The sequence below is a fragment of the Lupinus angustifolius genome, chromosome LG08 (assembly GCF_001865875.1).
Source record: "Lupinus angustifolius cultivar Tanjil chromosome LG08, LupAngTanjil_v1.0, whole genome shotgun sequence".
Lineage (NCBI taxonomy): Eukaryota > Viridiplantae > Streptophyta > Magnoliopsida > Fabales > Fabaceae > Lupinus > Lupinus angustifolius.
The window spans coordinates 9,868,866-9,883,684 of NC_032016.1; the positions used below are offsets into that span (position 1 = coordinate 9,868,866).

General features: G+C 35.3%; 3 protein-coding genes across 4 annotated transcripts; 1 reads left to right on the forward strand and 2 right to left on the reverse strand.

Annotated features, from left to right (window-relative positions):
• Nucleotides 11–4,952, reverse strand: LOC109354611 (plastidial pyruvate kinase 2-like). Of its 2 annotated transcripts, XM_019597224.1 has the most exons (12): nucleotides 4,644–4,952; nucleotides 4,234–4,521; nucleotides 3,618–3,783; nucleotides 2,746–2,880; nucleotides 2,546–2,656; nucleotides 2,356–2,444; nucleotides 2,092–2,154; nucleotides 1,812–1,987; nucleotides 1,389–1,491; nucleotides 1,120–1,268; nucleotides 727–835; nucleotides 11–485 (listed from the first exon to the last, which is right to left on the reverse strand). In XM_019597224.1, the coding sequence occupies exons 1-12, from the start codon at nucleotides 4,875–4,877 to the stop codon at nucleotides 378–380; spliced, it is 1,731 nt and encodes a 576-aa protein (XP_019452769.1). In that variant the 5' UTR covers nucleotides 4,878–4,952; the 3' UTR covers nucleotides 11–377. The 2 variants fall into 2 exon arrangements, with proteins under 2 accessions (XP_019452769.1, XP_019452770.1); XM_019597225.1 differs by lacking the exon at nucleotides 11–485 and having other exon boundaries at nucleotides 727–831; nucleotides 1,116–1,268.
• LOC109354609 (G-type lectin S-receptor-like serine/threonine-protein kinase At5g24080) lies at nucleotides 5,971–9,672 on the reverse strand. The gene is made up of 5 exons (XM_019597223.1): nucleotides 9,364–9,672; nucleotides 7,403–8,775; nucleotides 7,115–7,295; nucleotides 6,537–6,990; nucleotides 5,971–6,437 (listed from the first exon to the last, which is right to left on the reverse strand). Exons 1-5 carry the CDS (start codon nucleotides 9,618–9,620, stop codon nucleotides 6,099–6,101), a joined length of 2,604 nt encoding a protein of 867 aa, XP_019452768.1. The 5' UTR covers nucleotides 9,621–9,672; the 3' UTR covers nucleotides 5,971–6,098.
• LOC109354614 lies at nucleotides 10,988–13,847 on the forward strand. Its single transcript, XM_019597231.1, has 5 exons — nucleotides 10,988–11,118; nucleotides 11,219–11,337; nucleotides 11,559–11,711; nucleotides 12,596–12,661; nucleotides 13,147–13,847. Exons 2-5 carry the CDS (start codon nucleotides 11,227–11,229, stop codon nucleotides 13,819–13,821), a joined length of 1,005 nt encoding a protein of 334 aa, XP_019452776.1. The 5' UTR covers nucleotides 10,988–11,118; nucleotides 11,219–11,226; the 3' UTR covers nucleotides 13,822–13,847.

The window sequence follows — 14,819 nt, forward strand, 5'->3', positions numbered from 1 at the left end:
CATTCCATGAGCAAAAGCATTTTTCCTTCCCTTTCAATAGAAAAAATATAACGGCAAAAAGGCAAAATATGAAGAACACAAGAAACCTAGGAAGCAAACAAACCAAAAAAACGAGCAACATTGGCATCACCCACCAAAAGGGTGAAACATAAGTCTACCTGTGAGTTGAGTTTTGGAGGGGAAGGAAGAAAAATGAAAGGCTTCCAGAGCATTGAAATACATCAATGAGATAACTCCGAAGTTTTCCATTTTTCTTCATTCTCCTCCAAAACTCAACTCCCAATCAGAACTTAAGGGTATTTACTCTAAACTTGATAGTAGTGTGTCCTTAAAGGTTGAAATCAAATTTGTGTCAACTTTCCACCTTTTCTTTTGGTTTACACTGTTCGGACCTGTATATTGTGAGTAGTTTGGAACCTCCATATAGATTGCCTCCCACTTTGTACAAGTGCTACTTCTTCTCCTGACTTCACCCTTCCTTGCTTCTGCATATATATACATATATGAATGAATCCAGTAGCAATTACCTCACATGATTATGAAGGTGCATGGTTATAGTATTGCATACATGAATAAATCCAGTCATGGTTAAATCTTTGATAAAATCGACCAAATAGTATAAGGATGAAACTTTCATCTTGTTAGATGTGCTTTGAACTTTGTTATGTGTAGTATAGTTCAATAATTTAACATCTAAATCACTGAATATATCCTCCAAACTAGTACCTGCAACAAATCCAAGGCTCTTATGAAAGTTTCTTCAGCATCATCAGAAAATTCCATGTATATGGGACAGACCCCTTGATACAAAGCCAGCCGCTGTTGGACCCTCTTTCTGCATGGCCAGCAAAATTAGATGGATTAGCCGATTCATGAACATAGTCATGAACATTTGAATTAGCCGATTCATTAAATTTATCCGCCAGCCATTATGAAAAGTTACCATTCTGGAATTCATATTTCACAATGTCACCAATCAAGCAGTTTATGACGTTACTAAGTGCATCCAACAAGAAACTGAGAACTTCGAGCTAATGGTTACGGGAAAATATCCACACAATGAAAAGCAAATGGAGCGAGTTGTCTTATCAACAAGAGAATAGGGAAGAAGGAACTTACTGATCTGTAAATGCAAATATAGTGCCAGAAGGTCGATAATGGCTCAGTAGGATAGCCATGAAGCCTGATCTAGTGAAAACAACAGTTGAAGTTCCAAGGGTGTTAGACATCGTGGTTGCATGGTATGCAAACATCTCGCTCATGTGGTTCTGGATAGAAACAAACAAAAACAAATTTTAGTGCCAAAGCAAAACGAGGATGGCAAAGTGATATGAAGAACAAAAAGTAGTCACCATGGCAACTAAATGCAACTAGTTTAAAGTTTAAACCTTGAATACTTGACCAATATTAGGTGGCATTTGACCACCTGGTATAGAGGCTTCGGTCCGTAACGCTACTGTGTGCATTACTTTTACAGCTTTTAGTGGGAAACTGCATTATAATAAATTTAACATTATATTCAGAACATTCAGCGATGATCTTGCTTTAACATTGTCTTCCAAGTCACCCAGATGCTACTATTACAACTGAATAACCAGATATTGATACCCAACTCAAGCATGTAAAGTCAGAACTCACAATTATCTAACCCTGAAATTTTCACATCATTAAAGCGGAAATTGATTTAAGGCTACACTAATTTGATTGCAAGATTTTATTATAATAGTTTTGGTAGATAATGAACTGAGTGATTTACTTGCTTGCAATAACTCAAATGGGAGAAACTTATGCTGGGAAACTTATTTACTTACTTTCCATGAGCAGTTTCTCCAGAAAGCATTATTCCATCAGAACCTTCTCGAACAGCAATTGCAATATCAGATACCTCAGCTCTGGTTGGTGTCGGGTGAACAATCATACTTTCCAGCATATTTGTTGCCACAATAACAGCCTTTCCCATGCTACGGCATATTCCGATGATCTCTTCCTACATTAGCAGGCATCATGGATGTTAATGTTCAGTTATGGAAAACGATATCAACTGATAATTATCTTTACTATTGAATCTCCGTTCCAGTGAAAAGGTCTTACCTGCAAAAATGGGACCTCCTCAATAGGGAGCTCCGCACCAAGATCTCCTCTTGCAACCATAGCCTAAACAGGATTAAAAAAGTAGACAGATCAACATCAACAATTAGTAAAAAAGTTCACCGAAAACTTTATCCATAACCACAAAAGCAGAACACATTCAAAATTTATGAAAGTTTCTGTTTCAAAGATATGTGTTTAATCCTCCTATTCCACAAAATCAGGGAGTGACCATACAGAAATAATGCAAGGATTAGGTTAGCGCACCCCATCAGATGCTGTAATGATTGAATGCAAGTTTGGTATAGAGTCTGCACTTTCAATTTTTACTATGACATGTATATCAGCACCGGAGCCTGCAGTATTGAGCAGTAAAATTAAGCACTTTCCAATTTATGCATAAAAACTAATCATATGGTACATTCAAAAAATATTTGAAGACATTTTAGATATTTACTTTTCAAATAATTCTTCAGTTCATGAACTACTTGTGCATCCTTGACGAAGGAAACAGCATAGAAGTCAACTTTGTTATCAACTCCAAATTTGATGTCATCCCAATCCTTTTCTGCAGAAAATCATATTATGTCGCACAGGAAACCAAAATAACCTCAACCCCCACTCAGCACCTGTTCGAATAACAATCGAAAATATTACCCGTGATCGATGGTAGTGTTGCACTTTTTCCTCTAACATTCAAATGCCTCCTTGACTTGAGTTCTCCTCCATCAACAACTTCACATTTCACAGAGTCATCTGACTTAGACTTAACCACCAAAGACATCATACCACCTACAGCATACATCAAGAGTCAGAAGCTGATCAAAGAAGGCATGCCACTAATTTTAGTCACATCGAAGACTTAATATTATTGCCTTTATCTGCTCAAAAGTTCCGTTCATTCTATCCGAGATAAATAGGCAGGTGAAGATATTATCCAAAAATTCCGTTCACTCTTTCTGAGATAAATAAGCAGGTGAAGATACCACCCAACAATGAGAAATTTGAATCAGAGAATGCATTACCTAGAATTTGTCTCTAGTGTGTAATATTCTTTCTTTAGAGAAACATAAATAGTACATTTTCCAACAGTGTAGATTATTTCATATGTTGGTAGAAACTATTGTAAGTAAAATATCTTTTGTTTATTGGCAATTATTTCTTTACCTGCAATTACTTCTATACATGCAATGCTTTTATCCTTAACCCAGAATATGTTCATTAAAGAAAAAAGCTAACCAGAAACTCAAATATAAACAACTCAAATGCGTAGAGAAGTTATAATAAATTTTCACCACAAATTGCCACACTGCTTTGGGAGTCCTATCCCTGAACCCTGGTAACAAAAAGTTTGTACATGCTATGAGACTTAGCAGTTTAGCCAGTTCGCAGCACGAAAGTTCAATAGAAAATAAAGAAAACTGTGAAAATAAAGTAATACCATGTTTGAGATCTGACATATAATCCATGAGCATAATACAAAATTTTCAGTAATATTAACATGTTAAATGATGAGTTAATTTCCTTACCATCAACAAGAAGCATGTCTCCCGCTTCCACATCGTTGACAAAGTCATCATAATTCACACTAACACAATCTGCAGTGCCAACACCTCTCCGGATAGTGAAAGTGAATTCCTGACCACTTGCTAAATAAATCGGTTGTGGCAAGTCCCCGCTCCTAACCTCGGGACCCTGCAAACAAATAAAATGAATGAACAGAGCTAATACAACAACAATACCAGGATAATGGAGATATAATATGAGCAAAGCAGCCTTGTAAAAAAGACTAAGCAGCATTTGGAAAAGCTTATAGAGAGCATATTTGAGCCTACGAGAGTAGCTTATTTCAGGAAGATATTCAATCAAAGCTTATGAAACTAACTTCATAATCTCTTTGACTTACTTCCATAGTTCCACAATTCTCTCATTTACCACATAACAGGTTCGTGATAAAAAATGTCTCGTAAAATTAATGTAAAAAATATGTAGAAATGCATACCCAAATGAACCACATAATAGGTAACTATCCTTATTTCAATAATAGCACAGAAGCTCATGAGATCAAGTTATTTTTACCTTACTTAATTAAGTTGTTCCCCAAACAGACCCTAAGAGGATAGTTAAAAAGAAAGAAGAAGTTACCTTGGTGTCAAGCATGATTGCTATGACATTGTCCTTGGATTGTGCATTATATTCTTTAACCAAATCAATAACTTTCTGATGAGAAGCATGATCACCATGAGACATATTCAAACGTGCAACATTCATTCCAGCCTCAGCAAGCTTCCAAATCATTTCCTTGGTATCGGTAGAAGGACCAATGGTACAAACAATCTTTGTCTTCCTCCTAAACGTGGGTTTAGACCACATACCAACAGAACTGTTACCAAGTTTCTGCAAACCATGCAAGTGCTGCAACTCCTCTTCAATCTAACACAAAAAAAAATGGTTAGAACAATTTTTCACAATACATCATAAACCCATTAGTTTTCTTCCAACTTAAGCATATGGGGTGTTTAAAGTTATAAACTTGATGACAAAGAAGCACTAACCTTTTGTTCATCATGGGGTGAAACGGGTAGAACTTGAGATGGTGCAGATTTGCTTGCATATACGTGGCAAGTTGTGGAGAGTTTGTGAGTGTTGCTACGTTGTGGTGGGAGAAGTTTGGAAGCAAAAGTTTGAGGCTTTAGCAATGTTTGAGGAGTGTGGCGAGTGGAGGAAGTGGTGGGGTAAGAGAGGGAAGTGAAAATGGATCGAGTGGGTACTATCTCAGACATTGCCATTGTTGTTATTGTTGCAGAGAGAATAAAGAAGTTAAGAATGTGAAAATAGAAAGGAGGTTTAATTCGGCTGAGATTCAGATGCAAAGTACCCGAAAAAAACTTGCGTGGAGACGAAACCACATAAAAATAAGCAAAATCTTGACGACATATTAATATTTTAATATATTTTTTTAAATATGATATATTATTCGTGTCTCAATCAAGTTTTTCTCCCAATCAAGAGTACTCATGACTTCATAAGAGAAACAGGACAGATATTTATGACCCCTTCCTCGTTTGTATCGAATTAATCATGTGCGCCGTTAGTTTTGTTCCTTTGGAAAAATATATAAAAACAACGCACCATGTTTTTTTCCCCATAACTTATTGTTTTCTATTTCTGTCATTTAATTTTTTCCTTTTAACTTTTGTTTATGCTTCATTTTTTTAACGCAGTCAATTTTGGGTTTTCTTCTCTCATTCCAAGTCTTCTTTTTTTGGGACACCACCACAGGTTCAGTTCTCCACCGAATCTACTATGTCCCAAGGCATATGAATAATAAAATCTCTAGTTGTTAGTTTTAATGTTAATCAGGAAAAAGTTTTAAAACATCCTCTAAACTTAACAATTTGTAATTTAGCCCCTAAAAACTTAAAAAACGTGAAAAAATCCATCATGCAAGATTAGTAGGTGACATACTAGTGACTATGTATTTTAGACAGTGCTTAGTTTTCTTAGAATGGAACAATTAATGTGGACCATTGTGTATATATAGCGGTCCAACAAATCCGATGCCCATATTAAGAAGGTATTGGTTCAGTGGTTTAAGGCTTACTGGATCTTAACGGTGAGGGTTCAATTTTGGGAAGCGATATTTGTTGAAAGGGACATTTATGAATCCCAAAATAAGTCAAAAAAGCTGAGGAATACCCTTGATAGTAAAAGAAAATTTGAGGCCCATGTTATGACCTTTTCAGGTTGAATCCTATGATATATAATACATGTTTTTTGTTCGGGTGAATCCCAATAAGTGTCACTCCCAATAATTGAATTCTTTATATTTTCTTCATCCTTAGGATCTAGTGGGTCACACGCCTTGTTGGTATAAATGATACATGGTAGTAACATTCTTTATCCTCTATTGAATAAAAGAAATAGTATCATTGTCAAGCCATTTAATTCAACATATATTATTCTAAAACCTTAATGATTGTGGAGGCAGCAGAACACTTTATTAAACACTATCTTGGTGACATTGTGGAATTGCTACATGTGGCATGAGATGTAAGGTGGCTAGTAATAGTGAATGAACTATAGTGATTGTACTCTCTTTTCATAGCTTTGTATACATGTTCTAAACCTTCCTCAATTAACTCTAGTACTGTCTGTGGCATTGGTGGCATATTAATGTTTATTGACCCTTCTAGCATTCTCACTACTTCCCCCATTGTTGGTCGCATGAAAATTTCATCTTGGATGCACCAAAAACCAACTTTTAGAGCTCTTATTAGCTCTTCTTCATCAACTGATCCATTTAATCTTCTATCTGCCACTTTTATTGGTGATCCATTTGTCATTTCCTATAGGTAACAGAACATTTTATGATCAGTACCAGCAAAAAGACCATGTTAAACTGTTCAAGTTGATTCTACATAAATAAACAAGTCAGAAAAATTAACCTTGTAAGCCCAACCAGGATAGAAGAAGTTGTCTGCATCAAAGGACATGTCAAGATTTCTCCTGCCACCAATGATCTCTAAGAGAAGCATGCCGTAGCTGTAAACATCTGCTTTTACGGTTATAGGGCGATTACTTACCCATTCCGGTGCCAAATAACCTCGTGTCCCTCTTATCATTGTCACTACTTGTGAGTGCTCCCTTCCCATCAATTTGGCCAGTCCAAAATCAGACACTTTAGGACAAAAGTTTTCATCTAATAGTATGTTTTCTGGTTTTATGTCACAGTGTATTATCCTGTCTCTGCACTGCTCATGAAAGTACTCAATTCCTCGCGCAATTGCTATGGCTATATCAAAGTGAGTTTGCCAATCTAGCACTCTATCTTGCTTTGAATATGAAGAGAAGATCCATTTATCTAATGATCCATTTTTCATGAACTCATATACTAGAAGTCTGCAATAAAAAAACATTAGTATAAGCCAAGCTGTTACATCAAGCAATATCCACTTGGTAGCTAAAAATGCTAGTCAACAAAAATTCAATTTTCATCTTGTTGGTTGTCAAGAATCATTCATACCGGTGCGGTCCCTCGGAACAATAGCCACAGAGGCGAACTAAATTCATATGATGCATTGAGCCAATAGTGTTTACTTCTGTGATGAATTCTTTCTCTCCATGGGGCAAAACCTTGTCAAGTTTCTTCACTGCCACTAGTGTACCATCTCCCATGCTTCCCTTGTACACACTGCCGAATCCACCTATAGCACATGCACAATTAGCAATAATTTTACATAATTTTTAAATCAAAACTCCTATGCATATTGATTCTCCTTTTTCTATAAAATTTACAATAGGATACAATTACCTGTTCCTAGCAGCTGCGAAAAGTTGGATGTTCTGATTTGCAAATCACGGTAGGTGAACTTCATTGGAGCACCTGATAAGATCAAGGAACTTTCCATCTCTCTTTTCAAAGCTCTTTTTCTATGAACACTGTAATAAAGCAATGAACATAGCAAAGCAATGAGAACTATAATGCTCAGAACAATTGGAATAATCACAGCTTTCTCCTTAGCACTTCCTAACCCATCGGAAGAGCTATTAGACCCTCTTGCTTGGCCTTGTTGTGTCAATGTTCCATTTGATCTAACCTTCACAAACAAAGTTGAGCTTGTATCTTCAAAACCACCATAATCCAATCTCCTTAAAACCCAGCAGTATGGTTTCTCCTCATTTAGACCATAAACAGAGGCAACACAATCACAATCCGATAAGCATGCATCGCCACATTTCGACACAGTAGTATCATCACTGTAGTTAGCTATTACTGAAAACTCAGAAAAATAATAATTGGTTTGCTGCAGCACTGAAATCCTAAACTGAGATGTGTGGTTCTTTTCACTTTCATTCCTGCCATTGCATTTTCCAACAAGAGATGAATTCTCATAGCATTGGCCATCACTATCAATTTCTGAAGTTCCTGGCAAGCAAGTGCAAGAGGCGTTAGTCTTGCTTCTATCCAAATTACAAACCCCGTTGCCACAAATTCCAGCAATATCACATGGACTTGAAACCGCAGCCCACTGTGGCATCCACTGTCTCGATCCATTTACATCATCGTCCCAAATATACAAACGCAAGTTGCCATTTTTTTCGAGTGTCAATCTTCGAAGAACAGTTACTGGTTTAGATTGGTGAACGGCAGAAGACAAGCCGGCATCATCATTATCATTCTTATACACATAAACTGCTCCATCAGATGAATCTCCATATGCAATTCCAAAGCTTCCAGCTTGGTCTAAAACCGCTATAACTTCACCGGTCACATTAGAGATATCCGGGCCTTGCCAATAGGAATAGTTGGTGTATGATTGATCTGGAATACCATTTAAAGACTCTGGAAGATTGTATGTCAAGGCAAGGGTTAAGGAAGTTGGTTGTTGAAGCATTTTGAGAGCATAGTAGCCACCATGAGAAGAAGACTTCGATGATGTTAATTCCGAAGAAACTGTTAAGGGCTGGTTTGGGAGGAGTGTATCAGATGGTTGAGAAAAACTCTGCCACAAAGGGTGGTTGTCGGTGTTGTGGAGGATGAAGTTACCCGATTCTGACATGATTGCTGCTTCAACACCAGCACCTGAAGTGTTTGAAGCCCATATGGTGATATCTCCATCAATGAGGACAAGGTTGCCAGTGGTATCAAGCTCCAATATTGCATCTTGAGATACAAGAGAGTCTCTATTTGGATTGAGAAAGAAAATTATCATAACCTGCAAAAACTTTTGTAAAGACTAAAAGACTAGATGTAGATTTGATTTATGACTTTCTTTGTTTAAGTCAAAAACCAGAGCTAACCATCTAATCTGCACTAACTTCTCTTTAACCATGAAATTACTATTTTTCTTCCAATATAATTTGGTGAAATTGCAGAACTTCATGTTTTCATTTTTGTTAATGCCCAAAGTACACTTAATTATTTGATGTGAAAGATGAATCAAAACATGTATTATTAGACCCACCCTGACCTCAGACTTCAGGTCCATTAAATCATAAGGGGTGCACCAGTGTTTTAAATTGCGGTTACTGCGATTGTGGCCGTTACAGTTATGTTGCGGCCCGATGTGGTTGCGTTGCATCCTGTTGCAGTCGCGCAATATTGTGGCCGCACATCATGTGATGCGGTCTGCAATTTGAAACACTGGGGTGCACTAAATCCATTGTTATTATCTTTCCTTTTGATAACTACCTTCTTTTTGTTTCATATATAAATAGTTTCACATGCAAACTTTAGTTTTTCATTGCAAGATAGTATTAGTAAAGGAGTACCTATTAGGTGACCAAACTAGAGTTCGATCTCCTGGAAGCTCAGCAAACCAAATAGCCAACTGAAATAATTGATGATTAGTCTCAGCTGGTGTGAATCCCAAAGCAAATGTGCCATTATCAGAAACCCATGTTTGTTCCTTACTAGCCAATAATTTCGAACCCAAACCAATGTAACTCCCAATGCAGCTACTGAAACAACCAAGCACCAAAGTAACAATGACCCAAGAACAAGGAAAGGTAGAAAGTGCACTAGCCATGGCACTACATATGTTACATTACATGACACTAATATATACATTAATACAATAACAAAGCTTATATATAATAGAGGGAGAAGTGTAGTGTTATGTTTGGAGAAGAAAAAGCATAACAATATGATATGATTAATATATGGTGGGTGAACTACAACTTTGAAAAAAAAGTTGCATTTATGTGTGGTAGGCGGAATCACATGTTCCCGTGTCCCATTTCATATCCCAAATCAATCAAAATATGATTTTTTGTTATTTTGTATTTTAAATTATTTTTATTCACGTGCCAAAATATAATAGGTTTAAAACAAAGAATGAGACAGGGTCGAAAACATATCATCCTTTTCCATGGTCGGCCAAGATGATATGATTAGTTTTGCATTGCTTTGTGGTCTCCAAATGGAAGTTCAGGTATGTGACTAACCCAAAAAGTAAGGTCACATATTATTGACACGTAATTGTTTAACTAATATTTTTGCACTAACTAAAGATGGATGAGGCTGACTGTGTTCACATTACATATTTGCACTTACATGTAGTGAGATGGTGACTCTAGACAACATAGCCACCTAACCAGAACACATCTTCTCTATCAAATATATAATATTTCATCTACCTTTTATTTTTATTTGTTAGGAAATGTAAACTTAATTTATATTTTATTTTTTTACCAATAAAGAAAACAACGGATATATAAAATTGTACAAATTTTAGGATAAAAGATGTAACAAGTGATAAATTATTCTATCAATAACTATCAAAGCTTTTTTGGTTAAGTGGGTTAGTTACAAACATTAAATTGTGGGATGTGGCTTTGAAATTCATTTCTCTTAGAGTTATCAAAGCCTTTGTATTTATTTGCTAAACATTCAAGACTTGCATTTAAGATAGTAGTTTCTGTAGACTCAAATGGCTAGCAAATTATTATCTATATATTCGTTTAGTTTCTTTAAGAAATTTAAATTATTATCTTTGTATTATAAACACCATTCAAATATAAATATAATATTTTAAATAAAAAAATATTAGTTGAATGCAAAAGTAATACTCTGATTTAATAAGATTAAATGCATACATATTCATCAAAGGTAAAGATATTTAACAATAAAATTAAAATTTGTAAACAGTAATCCAATATGAAAATAATATGCATAATCATTTTTACTAACATGTTAATAAATAAATACTATTATTCAAAAAATGACATATATTTTAGTCTCAAATTGATTTATTTTAGACTAACACGGTGTTGGTCTAGCAATATAAGACTCAACTAGATCATAAAATAACCAAATATCAACATTTCGATTTCTATGAATATACTTGTTGGAAGGAGTATATGCATTAATTCCTACCATATCATGTGAAAAACATTGGCAATGTAAAGAAGAAGAAAAAGAGTAATAGAGAATTAAGAAAAGGGGATAAGGGAAAAATTGAAAACGTGAGCTTAAGCCATAGTTTAGATGTTGACCTTGATATTATTATTCAACATACAGAATAGGTCTTGGTTTTTGTGATTGTTGCTGTATTCTGTCACTGTTATGAATCCAATTCATCAATACCCTTTTCCCTAATTCAATTTTCTGTTGTTGTTGTTGTTGCATCTATTATGTCCATCACAATTTCTTCCATTCCCTCCCTTTCAACACACAACCGCAATTTTAGGGTTTCACTTCTCAATTCTCTCACTCCATTTCAATCTTTAACCTTTCCGACCAAGGTAACCTCTATATACATATATACACACATTGTTGCTTACCCTTTTATTCAAGTTTGGATTTTGACTTAGTTTTTTTAACAAAGGATTTTTTTTTATTAATAATCTTTCATATGTGAAATGGGTTATTGGTGGTTCTACCAAGTTGCTATGCATTGCAATTTGTATGCTTGTTTATTATAATTGTTGTTGTTGTTTTGACCTAAGTTTTTTATCCATTGTAGAAATGGAGGTTTTCATGTTTTAAGCATGAGGACGTTCCATTAGAAGTTACTGGCTCTGAATTCAAAGAAGAAAAATTGTCAGAAGATTTGGTGAAGCTTGAAAGTGACCACTCTGAAGAATTGAACAAAGATTGGCTTGCAACTCTGCACAAGGTGTTCCTTTCCTTTAATTTGTAATGTTTCATGAAGATTGGAGATAAGATAATACTACTGTTTAGTGTATTGAAGGAAATTATTCATTTCATATCTTTCTGTTTTTATTTTCTTCTTTAAAGATTTTTATCTTGTGGCTCTTAGTTAGTACTCTGTTTTTACTGGTTTAAACCTTAAAGTGTGTAATCCATGACCATGCTCTATAAATTGTACAAGACCACAAATGTCAAAACAATTTTATGATTAACTTAATGAGATCAATGGCCCAATTACATTTAAGTTTTAAAGTTCCGATGCAGGGAGTGCTTAGCTTTCAATTACTATAAGGGTCTGAATAATGTAGTAGTGGAAGGAAATATGTTGAGTAGCTTTTCAACTGTGAAGATAATGGATACGGTGGCGCACATGAACCAAAAAGTTAATTTTCAGTTCTTATCTCAGCTTTACACTTCAAGTTGTTAGCAAACGAACAAACAAAAAAACTTTACACCTTTTGTACGTTGTCATTGTATGAGAGTGAACAATGAAGAAAAAGAGAATGCACGAGAAAAATAGATTATATATGACTGTATGAGAAAATTCATATAAGTGGGTTTTTCACTTTTATAATAGATTTGGTCATTTGGATGTATTTGAACTATTGTGTGGGGAAAAAATCACGCGATTAAATTTGGTGGGAGAGTTATAGATTTCATGTCTTGATGAATCTCTTTTTTGCTAAGATTTGTTAGCTTAATTCTGATTAGAGTTTCTCTAGAAAATTGTATCATTATCAAAGTATCACTTTTGAATCTTCACAATGTCTCTAACTATGTTATGTTAAATAATGCAAACGTCTTTAGAGAATCCCAGGAATAATGAAAGTGTTGTTTTTAATATTTCAGGTTATAGCTTCCATTCTTAACGTGGAACCTTGGACAGTTCCTTGGACAGCGAAGACCATTGTTCAGGTAAGGTATATTCTTCCTTATTCTTTGGAAGCCATTACTAATGTTGTCTATGCTTATAGTATGCTTGGAATGCAAGAATGAGGATTCTGTTTCAGCCTCTTTTCCATAGGATTCCATTACTCTGTTTAGAAGTGAAAAAGGCATGGGATAGCCACATTCTATTCCAGGTCCTGAATCTGCATATAACTAGGAATGCGCTCTCCTCTCTCTCGTGGGATGAGTGAGGATTCTCTGCTTCCAAGAATGTGATAAATTTATTGCTTGACAACTTTTCCCTTTTTCCTCAGCAAAATGATAAAATTTATCTCCTTGTCTTATATATGATTGATGGTTTATTATGGTTAAAAATGATGTTATGTTGATTTTAGCAGTCTCAATGTTAAAAATTGATACACAATTAATATGTTAGTCTTACATTTCAAATTTCTTATTATTTTTCTTAGTATCATCACTACTAGAAGAGCAAACTAAGTTGGGTTGTGCAGGTTATGCTCCTTTGGATTGCTTCATTTTGGTTCATAGGATCTTGGATAGTTCCATTTTTGGCTTACACAGCAGGGTTTAGAAAAGAGTGTCTTACATACAGAGGGCAAGCTTTGTACAGCCTCTTGACTGATGTTGTGGAAGGTGTGGTCGGGATAGCATTACTTCATCGTTGTTTGGAAAAGTTCAAACCACTTTCACCGGACTGGTTCAAATTTGAACTCAAGGGGAAGTGGCAGTTTGATGTTGGTTTAGGCTGCCTCATGTTCCCTGTTATCAATCATTTGTCACAAGTTAACCTAAATCTCATACCTGTTCTGCAATCTACTCCAGTTTCCAATACCATCTCAAGTGTAGAGCAATCAATTGTTGCACGGGACCCTGTGGCAATGGCCCTCTATGCTGTGGTTGTTTCGGTTTGTGCACCAATATGGGAGGAGATTGTCTTCCGTGGTTTCCTTCTCCCATCTTTAACCAAGTACATGCCTGTATGGTGTGCAATATTAATTAGCTCAATAGCTTTTGCATTGGCACATTTTAACATTCAGAGGATGCTTCCTCTTGTATTTCTTGGCATGGTGATGGGTTCGGTTTTTGTACGGTCTAGGAACCTATTTCCATCAATGTTGTTGCATAGTTTGTGGAATGCTTTTGTATTTCTTGATCTCATGAAATAGCACTGTATTTTTTCACTATTTTCTTATAGCTAGTATCATCTTCTAGTCAGTAGTGTCACCCCATTGAGCCTTCACCAAGTTTGATATTAAATTTTTACTTCTTAATACATGAGAAGGATTAAAATGTAGAAAGATGGTGGAGTTGATGATTGTGCTTTTGACAATATATAAAAAGGTCTTGCCATCAATGGTAATTTTTTTATTCTTTTTATATAAATGACATCAGTGGAAATATTATTGCTGGTTCTAATAAATAGTAGTAGTGATAGCAGAATATGCATATAGCATGAATGTTTCTGATGATTTTACCTATCTTTTCACATGAAGGTTTCTGCCATGATTTCACCAAAAGTGAAATCTATAGTGTGGACACTGAAGGTTCCTTCAGGAAATGTTTTCTATCTTCATTTGTGATTACAAGTGTGACCTTATTTTTATTCTGTTTTTTGTTTCCAAATATCGTATAGAAAACCAGTGAAAACAACATTTTTCCTTGCAAAATTTTAAAAACAAAATTAAAACAAGAAGACATATAATAAAAAATAGAAAATATTTTCTCAAATCATATAGACTTTACTGACCAACAAGGTATAGATCTAGTAGTGTAAGGCCTCATTGCCCCAAGGTCGAGGGTTCGATTTCTAGGAGTGACACTTATTGGAAGAGGCATCTACGACCCTTACGTTACTGACAAAGAACTCTAGAATGAGTGCATGTAGTTTACTAAATTCTTGTGGCCACATTTTACCTGCTGCTGAGCTGGTCTTAATGATTAATCTGCAACTACTATATTCTACTAGGTAAAAACTCAGTTCACTTTTTATCCAGAATACTTATTTCATACTTTGTTTCCTTCCTATAACATTCTTTTCAGAAGTAGACATGCACTAATGAGTGTTGTATTTGCTAGCAAATACTTATTATTGTCTGAAATGGGGACATGAGAGAGGGACCAACTGGTTTCAACTATCAAGTCACACTGCTATCCTGGCTTTTTG